This window comes from Callorhinus ursinus, unplaced genomic scaffold (genome assembly GCF_003265705.2).
Source record: "Callorhinus ursinus isolate GAN/ISIS: 27379988/994484 unplaced genomic scaffold, GSC_fseal_2.0 scaffold3, whole genome shotgun sequence".
In the NCBI taxonomy this organism is placed as follows: Eukaryota; Metazoa; Chordata; class Mammalia; order Carnivora; family Otariidae; genus Callorhinus; species Callorhinus ursinus.
This window is the reverse complement of record NW_027397065.1, coordinates 45,276,441-45,301,559: the sequence shown is the minus strand read 5'-3', so window position 1 is coordinate 45,301,559 and position 25,119 is coordinate 45,276,441. Positions and strand designations below refer to the sequence as shown.

Below are 25,119 nucleotides of genomic sequence, written 5' to 3'. Positions count from 1 at the left end.
TTGTGAATTGTGCAAGACTGATGAATCACAGATCTGTACTTCTGAAACAAATAATGCAATATATGTTAAGAAAAAAAAAAGAAGAAGATAGCAGGAGGGGAAGAATGAAGGGGGGTAAATTGGAGGGGGAGACAAACCATGAGAGACGATGGACTCTGAAAAACAAACTGAGGGTTCTAGAGGGTAGGGGGGTGGGGGGATGGGTTAGCCTGGTGATGGGTATTGAGGAGGGCACGTTCTGCATGGAGCACTGGGTGTTATGAACAAACAATGAATCATGGAACACTGCATCAAAAACTAATGATGTAATATATGGGGATTAACATAACAATAAAAAAATTAAAAAAAAATAATAAAAATCATTTAGCAAAAAAAAAAAAACTAATGATGTAATGTATGGTGATTAACATAATAAAAATTTAAAGAGAAGATTTAAAAAAAAAAAACCCACCCTTCATCTTTCCAAAACAATTTTAAAAACTGCAGTGGTATGAGGACAATTTAGAATTTTGATTCAAACTAGTAACACTCTCAAACAACACTATTATATTTGTAAAGAAACTTTTCTAAAGCAGGAAGCCTTTTAGCCTTCTCCCTTTTTTTCTTCTATTTATTTCTGCCCTGCCTCATTCTAAAAATTAGTTCAGAGAGCATGGCAATTGTCTATACAAGTGCTTGAAACTGTGGAACAGATGTAGGAGAAATAGCATGCAATAAATCATATGGCAACTGATTATCTTTCCCTGGTATCTACTTGGTCCACTTACTACCTTAGTTTCTTCTAACTGCTAAAATACCCACTTTGGGTCCAGGGAAAGCCTTAATATGGTATATTTCCAGAGCCATGAGAAATCAGATTGACCTATAATGGCAAAATCACATTCACTTCTATTTCCCCATGGGGAAATAAAGACCTGTGTAACCCTGTGATTTGAAAGCCTTGGGGAACCTAAGAAATATAACATTTGGAGTTACAAGGTAAAAAACAAGAGATTATCATGAAATGCTTCCAAGTGAAGTCCTTTAAGTCCCAAATCAGATTTACTGATTTTAACTCCTACTCTGCTCTTCTTGACAGCTTTGGTGACCAAGGTGGTAGTTCTTCTCCTGTCTCACCAGTGAGAATATGTAATTCTACAGTGTTCATGTTTGGGAGAAAGATTGAAAAAGTTTTAGCACAAAAAATTAAAACTCTATGACCAATGAGGTTGACTGTACACAGATAAAACCAAGTCACTCTACCCAACATAACTGACATGTTAGAATATCATTGGAAATTGACAGAAAAATCATTCTAGAGCTTAAAAGAACTCTGACATGGTGATATCTTGTCACTGTCTTCTGCAGTCAAGGACATAAATCCTCAGAGGGCCACTGGGTCTTAATCCATGACATAAAGATTGTCCTCGATAATGTAGATATTGTCTTCTGCTCGGACACCCACTTCAGCTGCACTTTGCAAAGCTCCAGTCCGAGAGTCATTCAACGAAACCATGCTACAGAAAGAATAATATGAGTCTTTAAGGAAAAGCAGACCACTTCTAAAGTATGATGAGCACATTTATGTACATGCAGGCAAGGCTGAGTATTTGCAACTCCCAGAGCCCTATGAAATAGTGAATAGGAGATCCATATTAAGTTGCTGGAGTCTGTTTAATAAGCAGGTAGAAAACCTAAGTATTCTTCTTGAGAAAACTCATGCAATAGAATACAAAAATTGAAAATCTAAGAAGACTGGTGTCAAACATCGAATTGAAGTCCTAAATCAAGATGCCTATTCTCAAGGGTAACTAAGAAATGGTTTGGTTGCTGTTTTTCTAACTGTGGATTGTACTCTTCCAGAGAGGGTCATTAAGTCTATTTAGCAGTCTACAACCTGCATTTAGGATATATACAGAATACAAAATATATCAGAACATACTGGATACAGCAAAATAGTATTGCTTCACATAAGTGTGTACTGGATCATGGTGTCAGAAATCTTACAGAAAACATAGTGTCTTAATGATCCGAATTTGAAAGCCACGGGTTAGACAACGTTCATAACATATACACTCATACGTAAGTGTACAGAAAGGGCATGTGTGCCATTTTGATACAGCTGCTGTTTTCTAATTGGTAGAGAGTGCCTGTTTTTATTACTTAAGCCTGCCCAGAAATGATAATGGAACATGCTGAGGCTTCACTCAGCTTTGATCTTTAAGTGACCACTCACGCATGTGTGAGAATAGGTTAGGTGTCAGTAGCTTGAAATGAGTCAGTGTGAACTGCAAAAATGAAAAAAAAAATGAAAAAAGTTATGATGAAATGCTCAGGGTTTTTTGTTCTTGTTTTTTTTTTTATATATTTTATAAGATTTTCTACAGTAACTATTTTCTTTTATGATTAGGTGATAAAAAGCCTCTAGAAAAAGTTAGCAGTGAAAGAACAGAGATCAGCTAAACAGATGCTACGTTCCATGCTTTTCTGCCTGTTTGGAGCAATTTCTTTCTTCCATTCTTGGAAGCACATAGTCAAAAACTTCTATAAGTATGGGTATGGGACTTTAAAAGATCTAAGACTGAGTCTTTTAACTGCTGTATGGTGTGACTTTGGATGTCACTTAACACTTCTAAACCTGTTCTCCAGTCTGTACGCTGAGAATAATAGCGCCTATCTCTTGGGTGTATTGCCGCAACAGGCATAACTGCAATAAGAGAAAACCAGGATTTATGGAGCATTTACAATGTGGTGGGCATTGTTCAAGGTGCATTCAGCAGATTGGCTCATGTAATTAACACAGATCTAGGCAAGACTGTGTGCAAACATCCAATGAAAGAGCACTAGAAATAATGTGTGGCAATCTAAGAGGGATGGATTTTGAATCAAAGACCTTGCTTAAAGCCCAAGCTGTACCAAATGAAGCAAGCTACTTGGATTTGGAAGTAGTAGCTTCCTACTATTGTAACTATTCTAGCAGATGACCACAGGCCATATGCAAGTAAAGGGGATTTAAGTTTTAATTGGGCAGTAGGATGGATTTACAAAAATTGTAAATTCCAATGCCTATGAGCCCAGAAAACCAATGCAAATGAGCAGAACAGGCTGGGAATGGAACAGCAGGGGAAGACAGGAACTGTGGAGAGCTGAAGGCATTTGCCCCACCACAGTGCCTTTGCACTTCTTCAGTCTGGAGTTGTCTTCTTCCAGATCTTTGCAGAGCTGCCTTCTGTTCCTTTGAGACTCCCTCAAATAGCCCATTACCTTGCTCTGTTTTCCCCCATGGTATTTGTCTAGAAGCATTAAAAGGACTCTGTTTATTTGCTTATGTGTTTTCTGTTTTGTTCATCTCTTTGAAATATAGTAGACATTCAATAAACAAAGCACTGAATGAAATTAAAGAACAAACCAAACAACTCATTCAAATGTTCCATCAAACAAAATTTGTGATCTCTTGCTCTAAGAGGTTAAGACTGAGATGCTCCTTCTGTAGCGTTAGGGGACAATTCCAGAGAAATATAGATAGCTAAAAATATCACTAGAAGTTGTAGATAACAATAGAGGTGCTCATTAAGCTAGATTTTTCAGGATCTAGGGTATAAAATGAAGAGTTTAGGAGAAAAAGAGGACAGAGAGAAATTTTTCTTTATTTTTGGTAGAGTAGAAATATCAAAAGGTACTGACAAAAACTCTTTCAAACTTACTTTAGTTGTTCCAGCTTGTTTCTTATGCATAAGTATTCTAAATTGGAGAGGAGTTGAAGAAAAAATTAAACACATTGGCCAAAGAGTTTATGAAATCTTTTTTCAAACAAGTATATTATTTCTATTACTTTCCTATGAACAAAATCTGTACAGAGCTAGAGCCTAAAAAAATAAATTTAGAAGAAAGTATGTTTAAAAAAAAAAAAACCCAGACTGGACGATTCCCAAGTTACTCAGGTAACTCCTTTTGAATCAGTAAGATCCAAACAAATTTCTGAGTATAAAGTATTTCATTTTCATGAATGGTTTAGTGTATTCACCCATATGCCCAGGCTTACTTTTAATGCAATTATTAATAATTAAATATCATTTTTAAAAAAATGAATGTGGCTCTTTCATAGGAGACAGGCTACACACACACATACCACACCACATGCACACACACACACACACACACATCACACACACCATACACCATGCACACACACCACACACACACACCCATACACACACCACACATGCCACACACATCACGTGCACATACACACGTACGCACACAATATACCCAAACACAACAGCTGGATTGCTACCTCTTGAAGTCCTGCTTCTAGCCCTAGCCCTGAAGTCAGTTTCCCTTCCAATGTTTCATTTGCCTCTCCTGTTAAATGGGTCTTATAAAACTCAACAACATCATCCCTCATGGGGACAAAAACTGGTTCTTGAGGGGAGTGGAAAAGGAGTGAACAAATCATATATGGTTTGTTGTCTTCCAAATCCCCAGTCTACCCAAAACATTCTCATTTTTTAATATTTAATTCCACATCTGGAGAATTTATATTGCATCTTTCTCTTTGTAGGTCAATAATTTAAAAAAAGAAAATAGTTTAGGAAACAGAAATTTAGGTGAAATCTCAATCACATGGCAGTTTGCCTCGAGGACCCCTTGCTCTGTTCCCTTAGGTACAATCCTGAAATAACTTACTTTTGGTAATCACGACAACCAGCACAGAGAGCAATACCGTAGCAGTAATGCAGATGCCAATGTAGAGTCCCTTACTGGTGGTCATCCATGGATTTTGTGCCAGCAACACATGCTAAGGAAACATTGGTGGATCAGAAAAGCATCATGTTAGAGTTATGGATAGAAGACATTCCCTAAGGGGCACCTGGGTGGCTCAGTCAGTTAAGTGTGTGACTCTTGATTTCAGCTCAGGTCATGATCTCAGGGTTATGAGATTGAGCCCACATTGGGCTCCGAGCTTGGCTTGGAGCCTGCTTAAGATTCTTTCTCTCTCCCTTTCCCTCTGCCCCTTCACTTCCCCCACTCCACACAGCCACCCCATGCTCTCTCTCTCCCTCTCTAAAAAAAAAAAAAAAAAAAGACATTCCCTAAAATAATGTACTTGGACCCATTTATCTTTGTTGGCCCTTGGCTATTTCTGGCTCAAGAAAGCTAAGACCAAGTGATCCGAGGTTATAACCATATGGTGAAATTCAAAGACCATTTAAAATTCAAAATGTATTTGGGGATGGTAAAAATGTTTTGTATCTTGAGTGGGTGGTATTTACAAAGGTGTATGCATTTCTCAAAACTCAAACTGTATGCTTCAAATGGGTGTACTTTATTGTATGTAAATTATACATATTTTTAAAAATCAATAAGCTAGTTCCATAAATATATCCTGATATTAAAAAAGAAAACATAATTTTTGTTCATATATAAGTTGACCTAGTGATGTTGCCTGAATATGCTCAGTTATTGAAATTGGTCCTTGATTATAGTCCTTTTTTTTTTTAAGCTATAATTTAAGATTCTTTGTCTACATAAATGGACTTGAAAGTAGGTGCTCACAGACATGGCCCTCTTTAACAACCAACCTGAAATGCTGTCAATTGGGTGGAGATGCAGAAATTTGTTTAAACATCTTAGTGCAGTTTGTAAAGGATCACTACCTTCTGGAATAAGCCTGAAATATGCCAAGCATCACACTCAACCCTTTTACATAGCTTAGTTCTAATCCTAAAGAGATCCCAGAGGATAAGTATTTAAGAGAAAAGATCAGAGAGAAGGATCAAGTCTCTTCTGTATAAAAGTTTAATCTCTGGAGTCAGGATCTCCTCTCTTCAACTTAGTTGCTGTGTGACCCTGGACAAGTTATTCAGCCTCTCTGAACCTCTGTGTTTGTGTCTGTCAACTATGGATTAAACAGGGTTCTTGAGAAAGGTACTTTTAGGTACCCCCTGATAATACTATGAGGAAGATAGGGATAAGGGAAAATACTTAGTGTTTGGGCTTAAAGGGGAAACAGCCAGGGTCCGGGACAGAAGAGCTTGTGCTGTCATTACCTTACCAATGGGCGGTAAAGTGGTTAGATGGAACATGGAGCTGCAGGAGGGAGGCTTTGCTTTCGTTTTTAAAAATATGACATAAACACTACATGTTCATTTTAGAATGTGCAGCTAAGCATGAAAAAAGGAAAACTAAAAACAACCATAATCCTAACATCCAGAACAAACACTATTACCATTTTTATTATATACTCTTCTAGAATTTTATCTTCCTAGTGTTTTTCTTAACATAAACAATTACTATATTCAATATATGCTACTACACATGTACACACACACACACACACACACACACACACACTATTTTAACAGTTTTTTTTTTTCCCTTAACAATCAGTAGTAACTGTCTTCCCATGTCAGTAAATGCACTGCAGTGACTCCATTCTTAATGGCAGTATGCGGGCACACTTAATTGACTAAGTAATTAATCCCTTACTATTAAACATTTAAGTTGTTTTTAACATTTTCATGATTATAAATAGCAACAATGAACATCTTTTCTCCTACATCTTCATGTACTTGTTCAATTCTCTCCTTAAAATAGAGTCCAGAAAGCTGACCTATTGGGTCAAAATATATGCAGCATGTTTTCAAGATACATGGGATACCTCTCCACATCCTCAGAGTCAAGACACAAAAGGCCCATGATTTCACTGCTGCCTGTTGTGAACTTGCTTCTAAATCGTTTCTACTTGCTGCTAAACATACCTATCTACAGGTAACTGAGGTCAAGAACAATCTCCCCACTCAGAAGGGTTTTTTTTTTTTTTTTTTTAATCCAGCATAGGTCTGGCCACATAGCAATAGAAGAATCATTCACACAGTGGCAGTTCCAACATTCAGTAATTCAACCCATATCCATTAGATCAATCAGTGCCCATGCCACATAAGTTGTTCAAAATTTTTATATCACTCCTATGTAGTGTTCTTATTGTCACTGATGTATACAACATAAAGCCATTTGACCCCATGCTAAATAACCCCACCATGCCTGAGCTTGAATTTCTCTTATCATGGCTGTGTTGTCATTTCTCACTACTTGAGACCAGTAAGATTATTCTCATACATCAAACTCTTTTAGTTTGCTGTTTCTAAGAGTTATTTGCACATACTAAAAGGAAACTTATTTCTCCCAGAGGAACCAAAAGAAAAAGTCCTATTGATAAATTTGTCTAACTTATTTGCAAAGATGAGACTTTGATGAGCATCATGAGACTAAGACCCCTAAGATTTTTCTCAAGCTCACTGTGGAAAAAGTATAAGAACATCTTTCAAAGTCATAAATTTATATGGGGTGCCCGGGTGGCTCAGTCAGTTAAAGCATCTGCCTTCGGCTCAGGTCATGGTCCCAGAGTCCTGGAATTGAGCTCCATGTCTGGCTCCCTGCTTGGCTCCCTGCTTGGCTCCCTGCTTGGCTCCCTGCTCAGTGGGGAGTCTGCTTCTCCCTCTGCCCCTCCCCCCTGCTCATGCTCTCTCTCACTTTCTCTTTCTCTCAAATAAAATCTTTTTTAAAAAAAAATCACAAATTTATTTAAGATGTTAATACCTTAATAAGTCATCATATGGGGAGGTTTATGTATAGAAAAACTCAACAGTGGCCTCAAAATTTCTATAAAGGATGGCAATTGGGTTAGAAAAGAATATGAGGCAGGATCTGCTTAAGCAAACTCACATTCACTGACATAGTATTTTTGTTTTGGGTGGCCTCCACTCCACTGATTCGAAGTGTGTTATTTCCCTAATGATAACTGAAGTCTTCCTTGGTTAGTTAACTCATTCTCCTTGAATTAGTTCACTCTTTCTTCCTAATTTTTGGCCAGGAGAAAGTCTGTAGTATGTTTTGTGTGTATATCTTGTTTATCAGGCAAACTCTAACAAACCAGTCTACCTGTATGAACTTTTCAAATTAATTAAAGTATCCCTATTTGAGTCAAATTATTTTCCTCTTTTTTTATTTTAACTAGAAAGAATCAATCTTTGGGTTAGTCTTACAGAAATAATCTCTAAATGTAACTTGCTTCCAGGGAGATATACAAGTGAATCTGGCTAGTAAAGTAGGAAGAAAAATGCTTACAGTTTGATTGCTATGCCAAAGGCCATCTGAAGACTGTGTCACAGTGCCATTCCCATCTGCTCAACAAGAAAGAAAATTAGTCATAATTACAAAAAATATTGAATTTTCACTGTAGATACTAAATATATTCACATTGCCTTCTGGTGGTAAATAAAAAGTTGAATAATAATATGGCCAAATGCTGCAGACATTGCAAAAGTCATACCAAGTTACTAAGCTGTATTAATTTATCCTGTAAGGTTGTGTTTCTTGACCATTTTGTCTTGGACCCTTCAAAAATGGACACTGTCTTCCTTATGGAAAAAAAATGCATGTATACACAAAGTTTTACCTACAGTTTTAGGGGAATTACAGAGGCCCATTTTTGGAACTGGGTTAAGAATGCCACTTAATGATAGGTAATCAATATTTTCATGCCAGCTAAGAACCTGTCGGTGAGTTCCCCAAAGGCCACATGTACATCCAAAGATCAGGACCACTCTATTCCGAATGGACATTACATTGGCTTTATTCAGAACATGAGTAAAATGTACTAAGAGATCTAAAACAAGTGGTATATAACTCCTACATTATATGCCAATATGCCCAGACTTTGATCCAGAAGTATTTTATAAAATATCTGTTATATCAGCTGTGAAACTAATATATCTTATACTGCCAAAAATCCTAATATAAAAGGATATTATACCTTAAAGCTTCAATTGTTCAAGCTTTACTAGAGTTTTGAAATATCGATTTTGTAAATATAGCTAGAACTACAAGCTATAACAGTACCCCTCTCATAAAGCTGTCGAATTAGATCATGTAAGTAAAGGACTGAACATCATATTTGATAAATACTAGCTGTTATTAATTATTATGTTACATTGGAGGGAGCAGTGGGGAGAGAGACACTGTGTAATGCACCTCCCAAACATCATATCCTTCTATAATGGTTAACATCCGGGGACGAATGCCACATCTTGCCCATGGGCATGCAGCTAGTAGCTGGCCATTGAATTGGGAGCTGCCTGTCTCTAAAGCAGAACTATAGGGCCTCCCTAATCTAGCAATGGCAATCAGTGAGACCTGCCTTCAAAGAATTAAGTGAGATAACGTATGACAGTCGCCTGGCACATACATCTATCCAATGTGGGTGGCGGGCCATATGAGCACCAAAATCCCTTCCAGATCCAACTAACATTCTTTGCTCCTGTGAGTCTTCAGTTCACTGAAGGCTGACACAGGCACAGTGAGGATTTGGCTTGAGACCCTCAGGTACACAGCCAAGGTGGCAATGATCACATAAGTCATAGGGGACACAGCTGCTCCCATGTCTGTTCCACTCTGGAAAGCTCTACCTTGACCAGGTTTTAGTCCTATGATTCCCTACTCTGATGCGCTTCCCACTCAAACCCAAGAAGTGTGCAATACGTCTGCTTCCTACTGCTGCTGCTACCTTGTGTTTCTATTTATTTTCACTCTGTTTTTGTGCCCAGAAACAGTTGACACTAAGGATTCCACTTTCAAAACCAAATGTCACCATTATCTCATTCCAGCTGAATAGGCCCCTCTGTGAATCTCACTGCAGGTCCATTTTAAATTAACCAGCTTCCAGGAATGATTGGCGAAAGGTAAGCCATACAGGGGGGCCCCCTACAGATTGGCAACTCCTGAGCACAGTGAGTCATAGACATCAAGGAGGAGTCTTGCAAGGCTGGACCTTGTCTGGATTCAGCACAGACACAAGCACATATAAACCAGCTCCACATTACAAAGGGGTTCAGCCTGTGGCACTCCCCAAAATAACCACTATGGGTAACAGAATTATCTGGGGCAAATGAGAGGATTTAGCATCACCTTTCTCTACCACAGGAAAGACAGGTGAATCTTAGGTTTCAAAAAAGCAAAGATTATATGAAACCTGCCCAGAATGGGGACAGTGGGAAAAAATTGGAGAAAGCAATAAACATTCTCAGCGGATATGCCTCTTGGTGCTGGGTGCTGATGTCCTCAGCCCATCTCAAAATGTCCATGTGCAAGCCTCACAGGGCAGCAGGGGAACTTCCTAGATGTACTTAGGGTCTGGGTCTTCAATGAAGCATGAATATAGTTGACCAGTTGGGCCTGGATAATGGAGGGCTGGATTCAACTATTTTATGGCTCTGGCCCAAGAGAGCAAGCCCACTAAGAAGTCTGGAGTCAAGAGCGGCTCATTTGAATAAGAAAAAGAGTGATTTGCATGTGGGTATTATGCACGTGGATGTTCCCAAATCATACAAGCTCCCTGGGCCAGTCAGGTATATGGATTCTGGACTTTGGAAGTAAGAGTCGCAGTTGCTATTTTATCTATTACTTACCACATTTTAACTATGTCTTAGGTTTTTCACCTTATTTAATCCTCAAAAGCAAGATCATTGTTATTCCACCCATTTCACAAATGATAAAAACAGATTCTAAATAAGACACTTGCTCAAGTCACATGGCTGATTCGAGTGGCCAGTATGAGCATTCATGTCAGATTTGCCTTTTTCAGAATGTGGTCTTTTAACAATGCATCAACGATTATCCAAAGTGAGTATGCCCAGGCATCCAGGAAAGAAAATGAAGTTACCTGTTGGACAGGAGTACAGTGGTAAATTGGTGGATTGCCTTGTGCTCGTTTCCTGTGGTGGCACAGTGGGCTGGGTTCCTGCTGTCTGCACTGTAGAAGACGAGGTAGCTACTGAAATGAAAAGAATGAAAGAACTGTGCTCTCTTTGTAGAGGAAAATTCCCACCCCCAACAAAAAGAAAAAACAAAACTAAAATCAGGAATCACCATCAACTTCCCCGCAGTGCCCACACCCAACCATCCCCTGAAGGCATGCCTTGCACCCACCCACTTCTACTCCTTCCAACTTCATCTTAGAAATGTATTGAAAGATGGCCTTGAGGAAATACACTGCTATCTAGGCATACCATTATCATGAAGAAATCTGATCTAGATAGCGATCTGCAGTTTCAATATCTAGGGTTATTTCACACTTCTTCTACTCCTAGGATCCCTCTAAATGTCCAAAGCCTACAATAGCACACCTTACATAGGACATCCAATTAAGCTTTTATTCATACAAGTGACATTTCACTTGCACGAAACAGGGCATGGGAGTTTGTGCTAATTTGCCCGTCCCCCTTCACAACAGCCCAATCTAGATTTCCTGGCTTTATTCAAGTTCCCCATTATCCATCCACACATCTTTCCAGGGAGACGCACATATGGATCAGCGCAGAACATATACCCAACAATATTTAATTCCCTGAGGTCTCTTTTGAGGTGACAACACTGTCCAATGTCTGAACCTTGGTGATAATTAATAACTCTCAAAGCCTCGTTCTCGGTGGACCTTAACCTGGTTCCTTTAGCACTGGCATTCTGGTCACTCCTTTTGTAAGACTGATTTACTCTGTTACCTGACTTATCTTCAGTTTTGCACCAAAAAGCTTCACTAAGAATCTTCCAGTACAGGGCTAGGTTTCCCTTTCCTTTCTAAAATCACTCCTGTATTTTTTGTCAGATATCTCACCTTACATGCAGCACTGATCACTTGCCTCTGTGTATTTTATTAACATTTTAAATATTTTATTTTTATACACTTTACTCCTAGAGCACCACAAGTTTTAGAGCAAGTTAGTGGTGCTGGCTGGACAAGAATTCCCAAACCGGCGCTTTTCTTGCCTTTCATTGGTCTTTCTGTTTTCCCTTCCCCACAGTGGCCTCCACATTTCAACATCACCCTTTTTCATGTTCTGAACTATTTTCCTGCTTCTCTCTAATGCTCAAATCCATAACAGGATGTAGCTCTGTTTAAGAACTAAGAACAGGACAATACAATGAAGTTAGGTGATTAGAAACTTTATTCAACTTGGATCTGTGCAAAAGACCTCTTGGGCTTAACTTTTTTTTCCAAGTCTGGGTCTTAGCAGGCATCTTTCTTTTCTCCCTGTTTCTACAACCTTACATCCAACCATTCCATGAATATTTTAGGCAACTAGTATACACAAGAGGCACTGAGCACAGGAAGAGCGTGGATGTAAAGATAAATGTCCCTACATTGGATCTGCTCCAGAGTGCACCTCCTTCCTGTTCAACTCAACTGAAACTCATGAGAAAACCATCAAGACAAGGATAAGGCTCAATTAATACTATCCCTGAGGAGGTCACAGGGACATATAAGCCAACACCTTTCTTCTGAATCTTTGCTTTAAACATGCATATTCACCAAACCAAGTCTACTAATCCACCCACATTTGCAGGCACAAACTAAGTATTACAAAGCTAAATCAATATTGAGAAAGTCAACAGATTCTCTAGTGTGTTCAGCTGCCTAGAATGAACAGAGCTGTTTTTCTTACAAACTTTTATGGCTCTAAAATCCCAGTTTTAACCTAAAGCCCTCTCTTCCAAACTCAGCTCAAAGCCCAATCCTTCAGATGCCTCCTGATTAAGTATACACATGGTTCAATAGGAGTCAGGGGAAATCAGTATGTTTCATCATATTTTTCTGGCTAAGAGGTTGTGACATCTCTATTATTCCTCAGAATCCAGCGTTACCCCAAGGGGTCAAAGAGTTTCGGAGGCTTTAAGAATCTTCACTAAAAGTTATCTTTTTAATCCTAGAGATAGAAGGTTTGAACCTAACCTTGTCCTCAGAATGGCAAGCTATTTCTATACCTTTAGGTCAAATTATTCTCCACTCGTATTAAATCTAAGCTCTTATTTATCAGAAGTTTGAAGTATGAACCATGTGGCCTGAATAAAAAAAAAAAAAAGATGTGTAAATTCTAAATCCCTGAAGTCTTTAATCTGATGTTTACTTTTTCATCAGTATAAATAGCATCTTTTGCTATTTCCATGCTACATAAATAAATTAAAGGAGGCTGGAAGCAAAACTGTGTAAGTAGATTAACTGCCCAGAGAAGACAGGGTAATTGTATAAAGTATTTTTCAGTGAGGATGTCAGATCGAGACAAATTCACCGAAACATAAGCTCAGTGCTCATGGCAGAAGGCACAGTCAAGTCGTTAAAAGCACAGGCCCAAAATTCAAATACATGGAGAAGGAATCCTATTTCGAGTAGTTTCTATCCATATAACTTTCCACCATGAACTCAGACTCTGTGCCTTAGTTCTCACAACTATAAAATGGAACTGAATCACACCTATAGTGCATAGGGGTTGTCATAAGAATTAAGCAATATAATACTTGTAAAGCACTTAGCATGGGTCCCGTCACACAGGAAATAGTAAATGTTAACTTCACTGAAATCTCATCCTCAAGTGGAGGTCTCACTTGAGAATGGACTAACTGATCTCTACTCAGAGCTCCTTGTAAGGACAGAATCTCATTAACCTGACCCCTATTCTCTGGTATTCCTATTTTTGTCTCAAAAACCTGTGCTCAATTGGGCTAAATCCACTCCACCCTCGTTAGATGTCTAAGATCAATGGTCTGGCTTTTTGGGGGGGTGTTGTTAATAATGAATGCCTTGGAGAATCTGACCAAAAGCTATGAGTTCCCTTGCTCTAAAAATGATTATATGTAGAAGGGTGCATATAATCTGGGACAGACCCTGTGAAGCCCATGTTTGGAACCCAGGTAAGAACTCTTAGCCTAGACTGTACTTCTACCTTAACACAATGCCTTGGATGGTCGACATCTCATTAGATGATCTCCGGGCTCAAGAAACACATTTGTTTACCTGACTTGAGGTTCTGCATGGGTGCTGGCGTTGAAGAAGTAGAGGTAAAGACCCTAGGTGACGTTGGAACACTGGTGACCTCAGCTGGAGTTAGAAACCAACATGAAAGCAAGGATTAATCAAGCAGCAAGAAACAAGAGCCTTGTGCTGGACGCATGTACTAATGCAACCAATGAGAGACTGTCCCCAGACAGAATTAGGCACTGATCTTCCCTGAAAGCAGAGTTCTTGTCACTGATCAACTAGAATCTGTGACAGAGGGCTCTGAAGACATACTTGCAAAAAGGAAACAGCTGCATTAAAAGGATATATTTGGGGAGGTTCAGAGGTGAAAAATGTCACCTGGGATTTGCACTGAAGCACTTTGAAAGACCGGTCATGCATATCAGATCTCTGTATCTTCATAAACATTTGTGAGATAAGGAAAATGTCTAGAGCCTGGAGCTGCCTTTATCCTCTCCGTGGTGAATGACTAAGACTTCAACAGTAGTTCCCAGGCCTAGAATGCTTACCAAATAAATAGCATTCAGTCCAGTCAGGCCTGAGGGAGGCATACCGAAAGAAGGACCTGCATCCTAAATGAGGACTAACTCACACCCATTAGCATATGCTAGATAAATCACACAGATGATTTATACATTTGGTTAGAAGGTAAACTAGACCTTTTGCATTCCTTCCCACCTAAGAGGTAACAACAGCTAGTAACGTTGACTCGCTCTTTCCAATTCGGCAGCGGGATTCCAAATCACTTAGTGAATGTGTCAGGGCTACCCAGACGGAGCTAAAACCAGAAGTTAGCCCAAACAAAAGCAAACCAATGAAGGACTGAATCAAGAATGTATACTCTTGATCTCACTAGGCACCTTTTTTCTCTGTAAGAAGTTTCCTTAAATTTCGACTTGACTTACTACAAAAGAAAACCCATGTCACGTAAATAGGGGACAGTTGCTTTGAAAACTTTTCTTTCTGAAAGATCCAATTTAATTTAGAATCAGAAGAGGAAAAATTTGTTTTCAACAAATATTTGTCTATTATATGCAAAGCATTAGTCCAAAGCAGAGATCAGCAAAGTTTCTGGAAAGGTCCAGACAGTAAATGCTTTAAGCTTCCGGGGCACTTGCTCCACTCTGCCTATGGGGAAGCCACGGTGGACAATGTATATATCAAATGGGTATGGCTGCTCAGATAAAAACATATAAAACAGCAGGCCTGTTTTGTAATCTGATCTAGCCCTGGGGCTTCAGTCTGCTGACCCTGATCTAAGGTGTAGTTAGCTACTTTCAAAAAGAGTACAATCCAATTCCCTCCTTCCAGTTTAAAAAATCTAATCTACAGGGGAAAAAGCACATATGCAGAAAATCTGATCAAAGGAGAGTAAGGGAAACAATAGAGGAGGTAACCTAATCAAATTGTCTAATGAACTTGGTATCTTCAGTGGCAAATATTTTCCCCGGCGGAAGCAAGGAAACTGTAACTGTAGATGCTGGTGAAAAAAAGCCTGAACAGAAGCTTGAAGAATAAGCTCAGCCGGTGAAAAATGCAAGCAAACTTAAGCAAAGAATTGGTTATCGGAGGCAGTCTCCTTGGCTCAGTTAAGGACCCTCTTCCCACTTGACAAGAGCACCGCCCTTGGAAGTGCCCACCTATTAAAAAATTTCGGAGCACTTCACAAGTGTCCTACTAATTTCCCGGCTATGTCAATTCTTAACATTCAGCCAAAACAATAATAAATTTCACAAATCCAAAAAAGTTGCAATCATAATCTTTTCTCCACATGCTGCTTCCTTGCATCTGTCTAGAGCACACAATTATCACCAGCCTCTTTTGGCTTCCCTAAATTGCTTCCCATAGATGATTTTCCCCACGGTCAGCTATTTTCTCCATCAGAACTGACCTTATGTCACTAGTCTTCACAAAAGAAACAAACCAAGTCCAAAAGTTGGGAGACTGCAAAACCAATTGCAAAACCAAGTTCCTCTTAATTAAAAAAGAAAGAAAGAAAGAAAGAAAGAAAGAAAGAAAGAAAGAAAGAAAGAAAGAAAGAGAGAGACACATAGTTTATTAAGGCCACAGGTATTGGGTTCTGTGGTCAATATCAGAGCTTAGTGGAAGGAAATTCATTAGGAAGGAACACCAGAAACCAGGAAATCCTGAAGAATCCACTCCATTCATCCAAGGTAACAAAAATAAGGATGTTCACATCAAGACAGATTTTTCAATTTCATCAAATTCTTAAAAGCAACTGTTGAATAGTTGTTGGGATATAAATGTTTTCATATTGCAATAGGTCACTTTAATTTTTAAACAAGCAATTTTGTGATATGATATGAAATATGCTTCAAAAAATCTCAGGCAGGGCAGAGGGAAGGATGAAACTATATATCCCTTTACGATGTATATGCAACTAGATCGAGTTGACAACTGTTAGAGCTGGGTGATATCCCTACTTGATAAGACCTTATATTATATTACCTACTTTATATGTTTGAAATTCTCCAAAACAGTTTTAAAATGTTAAGGACATTTAAAAATTCTTCTAAAACATAATCTCAGAGAAAAAAAAGGGCAGTTCTTTAAGTTGAGCAAATTCAGCTTGATAGGAATGTTCACTCTATTTCACAATGGAACACTGAATGCTTTTTCATGAACCAACTAGCATTTTTTTAATTTATTTATTTGAGACAGAAAAACAGAGATAGCAACAGAGATAGTACAAGTGGGAGGAGAGGGAAAAGCAGGCTCCTGGCTGAGCAGGGAGCCTGACTTGGGGCTTGATCCCAGGACCCTGGGATCATGACCTGAGCCAAAGGCAGACGCCCAACCAACTGAGCCATCCAGGTGCCCCTGCACCAACTAGCACTTTTGAAGCCCTGCTTTAGGAGATAGTTTGCTGACTGGAAAGATCCTCTCACCTATAGTCTTGCTCAAGATTGGTCTGAACACTTCATTTTATACCAATAGAAATTATTCTATTTTCCAACACTTACTGAAAAACAAGACTGGAGGAACCTCCCCTTTCCCTATTAAAGGAAGAGAAAGTTACTACCAAACAGGAAACATCTCAGTTCACCCATATGAAGTGATCAAAGGAAGATGGAAAGACAAGCTCACCTGGCATTATCTCCAATGAGATGGTGAGTTTCATATCATTGAACCACCCCTTGTGCTCAACACGGCAACAGTACAGACCTCTATCAGTCTGGGCCACGTTCTCTATGGTCAAAGACACGTTCCCTCCTAAAATGTTTCCCTTTAGCTTATAACGCGGGTGCTTCTGAACAGTGACATGGGATCCGTCAGTCCAGACCAGTTCATCTGAGCAATGGGACATGGGACACGGCCCCCGGCCCCAGCACATGGTTGTGACTCCATTAGCTGTTGAGTAGGTGCAGGGTAGCATGGCGGAATGACCCACCACTCCAATCACTTGAGTGTAAGAAACTACAGCATCTATAAATAAAGAGAAAACAGAGCATGAGGCCTCAGTCTTTTAATTTTACATGTATTTTCACTTTTTTCTTTTTACATAGTTTATTTCATTTGTAATGATAGGACTTTATATCTTCAATTTAAAAAATTATAAGCATTTTTACATTAACATGTTCTTTAAAAGCATTATTTATTTGATATTTGTAGATAAAATATAATTTAAACTTTTTTTCTGTATTTAGGAATAGCACAGACATCTAAGAGAGAAATTACCAAGACAAAGGGCAGCAATATTTTCAGTCTCTTGATGAACATGGCCAAATTTCTTTCTAAAAGGTTTGAACCAAATGACACTCCAATAATACATGAGTGTGTATTTCATTCTGTGTCTGACAGTGGCTCAATAGGTTAAGTGTCCGACTCTTGGTTTCTGCTCCAGTCATCATCTCAGGGTCATGAGATCGAGCCCTGCATCAGGCTCTGCACTCAGTGAGGAGTTGGCTTGAGATTCTCTCTCTCCCTCTCCCTCTGCCCCTCCCCCTGCTCACACTCTCTCTCTAAAATAAATAAATAAAATCTTTTTTAAAAAAGAAAAGAAAATGTGTTTCTAATACTTCTAGGAGGAGCTGAGGTTTACCAGGGGCTTTAGGATCAGTCCAAAAAAATCCAATAGGAACCGCTTCTCATAAGTTGATAACAGCCCCACAGTTGAGTGAGGCCCACTTTCTCCGTGAAAAGAGAGAATTGGAAAATACTCAATCATGTACTAAATTATGCCACTTAAAAAATAAAACAAGAAGTCTCTTCTGGAACAGTGGCATGAAAACCCTATAGTGCCAAATGCAGTCAAGGTAGCCCTTAAAAGAAGTTGGAAATTCACCAATCACCCATATTTAATAATGCTATGACTTTGGGAAATGCTTTGGGAATAAAAATGCTCATTGTTACATAAAATAAGAAAATAACTTTTTCACTGAATTCTTATAATATTTCATTTTGCCTAACATCATTTTTGGATTACAAATATAATATATGCTAATCATAAAAATCAATATAAGAGTTATAATAAGAAATGAACTTTCCCCCATAATCTGACTTCTAGAGATTATTGTTTTTAAAATTTCAGATTACATCTATTCCTAACTTTCCCCTCTATCTCATGGAATGCTTGAACTAAAATATTTTTAAAAGAGATAATTGCACATCATTTTTTAAAAATCAAAGGACAGTGAAGGACTGATCTTCTTTCCATCTTAGTCCAGTTTCTTCTCCCCATCCCCTCCCACCTATGCTAACACTGTTACTATGTCTTATATAGACTTGAGTAGTCCATGCTCACAGGACTATCTACCCACCCCTTTTTGTTTGTTCGTTCAAACACAAATGGCAAGATATGATACACTGTTCTGCATTGTGCCTCGTTCATTTACCCATGGATTTTGCAATTCATAGCATTTAAGCAATTTATTTGAGTAAGACTTAGCCTGGTTCTTTGCTCACTAGCTGACCCACTAGTTTCCACCAAAGCCCAAGCACGTCCATCTTCCTATAGTACACTCACACATCTCCTACAGTCTCCCATCCTCAGGACTTCCAGACCCCAGCCCACCTATTTGCTTACCCGTCAGAAGTAGTATGAAGCTGGAGATGGCTACCCAAGGTTGCATGATGGTCATGGCCTGAAAGAAAAAGAAAGCAGACGGGTAAGTGTTCCTCTTACCAGATGGTCTTAGAACATTTCTCAATTCTGTTCACAACTTCTCCTTTCTCCCTAATTGGGTGAATCACATAAGCCTGTCCCGTTAGCGATGAGAAACCAAGCACAACAGCTGCAGGTCGCAGTTAGCTCCGGGGTGGCTGACGGATCTGCACCTTGCAACATAGAGCAGCCCCTCAGGTTCAGCTCCTTCCCCACAGAGTCCAAACTGACGCCTGATGTCGACACAAGGAATAAGGGAGCAAACGGGAAAGAAACCAGAGGCAGGTTCGATGAGGGGAACATCACAGCAAAGGCTAGTCTTCACCTACCCTTGGCCTCTGAGAGGAGCATCAACTGGCCCGTTGGTGAGTGCAGGGTACCCTGGGCTCTGTGGCTACAATGATCAGTCCCCAGTCTTTGTCATACTGTCAAGTCTGCCGGTAGCAAGAATTAATCAAGAACATGAATCACTGTGCCCAACCATTCGTGTTACGGAAGTGATGACTCAGACCACATCTTACTGAGTGATGACAGGAGAATGTTTCAGGAAGCAGATTCTGGATCACACTTGGGTTCAGATCCCAGCTCTGCCACCTGCGAAGCTGGGTAGACCTGCCAGTTACTGAGTGCCTTCAAGCCTTGATTTCCTCATTTGTAAAAATAGCATTTAAAATACTTGCTCTGTCTCCCTCAAGGGATTGTTATAGTGAGCAAAAGTGATGTGGGAGACGTTTGAAAATGAAACCTAAATGCGCATTAATGCTAAGCAAGATTTTTGGAGAACTGTGTAGCAGGTTCTATGCCAAGCACCCACATGCACTAAATCCTCACAGACCCCCTTAGGCAGGTGTTGCTACTAACCTCATTCATGGAGGAGGAAACTGAGGCTTAGGGAGGTTAAGTGAGCTGAGGTTCCAGCCCAGGTCTTCTGACTTTTGCTCTTAATTATTAAGCCATACAAGTATGTGTAAGCCTGCCTAGTACTTCATTAACTGCCCTTCTGGTCTAAAGATTCAGTAATTTCCTCCCAAGGAAGCACTGATGCTCCATTTCTAGGCTGCTTGCAGCCCATCACAGGCTTCATGGAGACATGGATGATGGGCTGGATATACTCTGGCACTAGGTCCTGTGCTGCCCGGGAACACAAACCCTGGACTCCAGCAGTCTCCGCACTTGGAGAAAGACCTAGAGCCTGATGCTACAAACTGGTGGCCCGAAGACTATACTTGGCCCACAGAAGTACTTTGTACCACAGTGTTTAAAAATTCATTTCTTAATTAATGGCCAAGATTTAGAAATCTAGAGAGCCCGTGTGAGAACTCAGCTTTTCAGCTTTGTTATGAGATATAATTAGACGGCCATACATGGCCCGTACCACCCAGTGCCCTTAGAGTGTGCCCTCTCAAGCCTGCCACTACACTGGTCCAGCCATGTCTGAAGAAGGCCTTGACTAGAGGAAGCCCTTGCTTTAGACTCTGCTCCACCTCCATGAACACAAGTTCCTTCCTGACACCGGGACTTCACACAAGATATCCCCTGGCCTAGTTGCTGAAATTCACCTCTTCTATAAAACAGTTGTACTATATGATCTGTAATAGCCCTCCTGGCTTTTCAATGCCACACACTTGAATTCAATTAGGCAACAAGATGAGTTCTCACAAGGGAAACGCTCATTTCTGGACACCCATTTTGCTCTTATTCTCCACCTTTATATACTTGAAGGGAAAAATATTTACCCCCACCTTGACCACCACCAAAAGTGAGGGGACAAATTCTGAAATGCCTCACAAAGAAGTAGGTCATACCTTATATTTATTTGGGAAGCAAAATATGTCATGACTAGTTTTGTTATACTCTGAGACTCAGCCATAGCCCAGCAGGTCAGTGATAAGGACTTTTCTAATTTAATTCAATCCTACCACAGTTATTATCCATATATGGAGGCTAACAGGACATGACTCAACAAACTAAGAATGAAAAAAACCCAGGATTGTGCAATCAGGTGGAGAGACTGGTAAGTAAGCAACTAATAAAATTGGGTAGAATGATGTAAATGGTAAATATATAATCAGACTGTGTTACTCTTCCCCTTAGAACACTCCCATGGCTGTCTCAGAAAACAAACAAACAAATAAACAAAAAAAAGCACTCACTTCCTACCCAAATTCACAAAGTCCCTCACAGTGATCTGGCCCCGGCCCACCTCTCAGATTTCTTCTGTGTCTCTCTCCCCTCCCACAGGGCTCCAGCCATTTGGGGTTCTTTCAAATGTGTCCCCACATTAGGACTTCTCCCCTAGTGGTGCCCTCTGCCTTGATCTCCATTCCTTCACCCCACCAATTTCAGATTGCTCCTTTTCTTCTCAACCCCTGCTTAAATGCCACCTTCTCAGACATCCCTTGGGTCCCTCTGTCTAAAATAGCCAACCAGTCACTCTACGACACTATTTCAGTTCTCTACGCAGCATTTATTCCCTTGACTCTGTGTGTGTGTGTGTGTGTGTGTGTGTGTGTGTGTGTGTGTTGTTCATCCCCCCTCTCTTGTACTGTTAGAACTTTCCATGAAGATGGGGTTAATCCAGCACATGGGTATTGTGTAACATAGTAGCTGCTAGGCACATCTGATTATTGAGCACTGGATATGTAACTAGCACAACTGAGAAGTTAAAAAAAAATTAATTTAATTTTAATTAACTTAAATAGCCATGCATGCCAACAGTCTTAGAAAGTACTCAATTCTAGACCATAGTCTCCTCTAAGACAGTATTCCTGCTGTATTCCTGAAACATTGTAAGGGATCCAATTAGTATTGATTAAATAAACTAATAGAAGCATGAAGGCATGGGGGGAGATCATTCATTGACTGGGTCGGGGGGGAAGGGAGGGAGTGGCAGAAAAATCCCTTAAAAAAGTGACCTGTGAGGTTCATCATCAGAAAATAGGGGAAGGGCAGAAGGTGTTTTAAGTGGAAGTAATAACGAGCAAAAGCCACAACAGGGACACAGAACCAGGGCTCCAAGATGTCCATTGACTGTACAATTTTGTAGGACTGAATTTTCTGGCAAGTCCATCATCCATGACAACCTCTATTGTGTCCCAAAGGCTCCCCAACAGCATAGTGTGGTTCTGTTTTGTTTTTAATTTGAACTAAACAACCTCCATGAATCACTACTCTTTACTCTTGAAGGTTACATCCCGAGTTAAGGGGTAAGGCTCAGTGGGTGGCAATGCTCAGGCACCAAACACGAATTTCCGGGGGCTTTACTCTACCTGAGAAGGAGCACAGAAGTGACAACATCAGGCTTACCTTTGAGAAGGGCTCTGTAGCTGCTAAGTTGAGAAGCATGAAGACCTGTCAGGAGACTTTTGCAGCATGTCAGGAGAGAGGAAAGGAAGAGAGTGGATAGTGCAGGCTCTAGATGTTTACAAAGTAGAGCAAACAGAATTTCTTACAGGATATGAGGTGTAAGAGCTTAAACATGACTCCAAGGGATTTTGGCCTGAGCAACTGGACGAACTGGAAGTGCCACCAACTGACACAGGGAAAGCTGCATGTGACCTGGGTTTGGGAAGGAACAGTCTGGATTTTGAAAGTGCTGAGTTTCAGGGGGAGGCTGTTGGGAGTTCAGGAGACAGGTCTTGGACAAAGATACATATCTGGGAGTCATGGGTACAGAAATGGTATTTCAAAGTCATGAACCTGGACGAGACACTCAAGGGAATGCTTGAGGCCAAGGACTAGGCCCGGGGGCATTCCCCCTGAAGGCTGGAGTGGGAGAGGCACCAGCACACACAGAGAAGCAGAGCAAGGAGGTAGGAAGAAAAGCAAAAGGTAAATGGGATCCTGGAAGTCAAGTGAAACAAATGCATCCAATGAAGAGGCAATTATCATGCAGCACATGTTACAAAGGAAAGGGATGAGATTTTTCCACGGGCGGTGCCACCTGGGAATCACCAATGACCTTGACAAAAGCAGCTGTGGTGAAAACAGCTGAGTGACCATTCACTTTCCCCATGGATGTTACCCCTTGGAGAAAGAGGTTCACAAGGAAAGGGAAAATGAGAGAGAATTGGTGACAGGGAACTCTTTCAAGGAGTTTTACAGGGAAAAAAAATGGAAAAGGGAGTTGGGGAGAAGGGTCGAGAAAAATTTTGAAAATGATAAAAATTAGCAGCAGTTTTTATGATCTGGTGATGATCCAGAGGAGGAAGAAAAATTGACCTAGGAGAGGAAAAATGTGTGGAGTAATGAAGGGATGAGATCCAGTGTCCGAGTATAGGATTTCACTTGGACATGACCAGGGCAGTACCTCATAAGAACAAATGGACGAGGAACTAATGTAGGACCATCTGGCAGCAGGAAAGTGCCCCTGGAGGTAGGGGCGTGAACATGAGAGCAGCCCAAGAGGCTGGCGGTGCTCTCCAGCTACCCGTAGGCACATGCGATGGCAGAGGGGTGGGAGACTCCACATCGGAGTACAGCTTTTTTGTTTTTTAATCTTCTCCAGTCTCTCTCTCTCTCTCTCTCTCTCTAATCTAATCCAGTGCCCCCACCTTAAAAGCATTCAATGATTTCCCAATGCCAAAGTCCAAACTCTGAAAGCAGCCTACCCTCCCAAGCTGACCACACCGGTCCACCCAGAGCCTCACAAAACTCCCACCAAACTAAACCATCAGTATCTGCTAAGTTTTGTAAGCCCAGTAGTTTCTGACACAGAAGAGACTACGATGAAACCTGTGAAAGTCAGAAGCCAATACGAGCCTCCTCCTTGACTGATCATTACACTTTATACAACTAATTATCTTTTACAAATCACAAATATTTTTACTTTACAAATCACAAAAGTCAATAAGCCAAACTGCTAATGTAGCTATGCTGTAGACACACATATTCCCATTTCCATAATATTATATAATACCCACTTCACAGAGGAGGAGAGGCTCAACAAAGGTATGTGTTGACTCTAAGGCCACACAGCCCTCAAGTAAGCCTAAATGAATATGGCTGCCTCCAAAGTGACACTATTCCTCTCACTGATGTTGCCCAGGAAAAGCATAAATAACTCCGACTGTGTAAGTCCATGATTCTATCTATTTGAGACATCTACCTCCCAAGAAATGCAAAGATTTATCCAATTTTATGCAAATTTCCCCTAGTTCTTGGCTCCATCATCACTGTCCTAAGATCCCACATAATACTGAAAAAGGTCAAGCGGCAAAGCTTCTGGTTTCCGGAGGACTTACGTACAGCCAAGCTAGGAGGTAGTTTTCCTGCTCCTCTGGTGGTCTGTCACTGATCCTCCCTCAAAAGATTTTATGGAGAAAGACAACCTTCTCCCAGCATTCCATTCTTTATCTCTTTGCCACACCTGTATCTTTGAAAGTTAAGCTTCTCCAGTCTCCCAATCTTTTTTGCTGGAATTGATCTATTTACTACCTCACATAGATTGTAAGGAGATGTTGGTGTGCTGGAACCGTATGTGTTCTCTGCTAGGTCGTTTTTTAAAGATTCAGCACAGATCTTGGTGTTAGGTCAGGCTTCAGGCCTGGAAAGCCATATGGACTTTGAGATTGCTTACACCTGATGGGACCTGAAATGGGGGCCAAACCTCTCAATCCATAGATGAATAAAATGAAGAATAAAAAGAGGAAGAGTGTGAGACCCATAGAGGTCACTCGGGGCAGATGCAGTAGCGAAAGCCAGGTTTCCCTACCCTACTATTCTTGTCACTCAACAAACATTATTTCACCAAGTATTTATTAAGCACCCATGCTAAGCAACGGAACATTCTAAGCACATAAAGCGGATCTCCAGTCTCTGCCCTCAGAAGTTTAGGAAAACAAGCTGCCACCTTTAATAAGAAAGAAGTAGAGCTATACTATGCTCCAACAGAATTTATATATTCATCTTTCAGATGTTAATAACATGCCGATTGCGACTCAGAGTTTTGAAGTTGTGTATGACAAGAATGTCAGAAAGCTGGCTGTAAGCCAAGCTCCTGCTCATACAGCTAGGGGGCACTATTTGTTTAAAGCAGAATGTTTTCCCAAGACACGAGACAGGCCCTTTTTTTTTCTGCCTGAAACTAAAACAATGTCGTCTTCTTTAAAAACAACGACATCACAGATTTGTTTTTGGATTAAAACTTTCAGTCTTTCCCTGTGTC

At 40.2% G+C, this 25,119-nt stretch overlaps 1 protein-coding gene across 4 annotated transcripts; it reads right to left on the bottom strand.

The window, feature by feature from the left end:
* Window positions 1-363: 363 nt before the first annotated feature.
* HAVCR1 (hepatitis A virus cellular receptor 1) lies at window positions 364-19,430 on the bottom strand. Of its 4 annotated transcripts, none has more exons than XM_025867156.2 (9): window positions 19,283-19,430; window positions 18,876-18,933; window positions 16,937-17,275; window positions 13,826-13,909; window positions 10,700-10,810; window positions 8,107-8,162; window positions 4,666-4,777; window positions 3,684-3,720; window positions 364-1,496 (listed from the first exon to the last, which is right to left on the bottom strand). In XM_025867156.2, the coding sequence occupies exons 2-9, from the start codon at window positions 18,928-18,930 to the stop codon at window positions 1,382-1,384; spliced, it is 909 nt and encodes a 302-aa protein (XP_025722941.1). In that variant the 5' UTR covers window positions 18,931-18,933; window positions 19,283-19,430; the 3' UTR covers window positions 364-1,381. The 4 variants fall into 4 exon arrangements, with proteins under 4 accessions (XP_025722941.1, XP_073746659.1, XP_073746665.1 ...); XM_073890558.1 differs by having other exon boundaries at window positions 10,700-10,807; XM_073890564.1 differs by lacking the exon at window positions 13,826-13,909 and having other exon boundaries at window positions 10,700-10,807.
* Window positions 19,431-25,119: the final 5,689 nt, after the last annotated feature.

Coding starts and splice junctions, on each gene's coding strand:
- HAVCR1 (XM_025867156.2), bottom strand. CDS start 18,930: ATGACCATCATGCAACCTTGGGTAGCCATCTCCAGCTTCATACTACTT. Junction 4,778..8,106: donor TTTGGCATAGCAATCAAACT/GTAAGCATTTTT, acceptor ATGTTTCCTTAG/CATGTGTTGCTGGCACAAAA. Junction 3,721..4,665: donor GGTTGTCGTGATTACCAAAA/GTAAGTTATTTC, acceptor TCTCCAATTTAG/AATACTTATGCATAAGAAAC.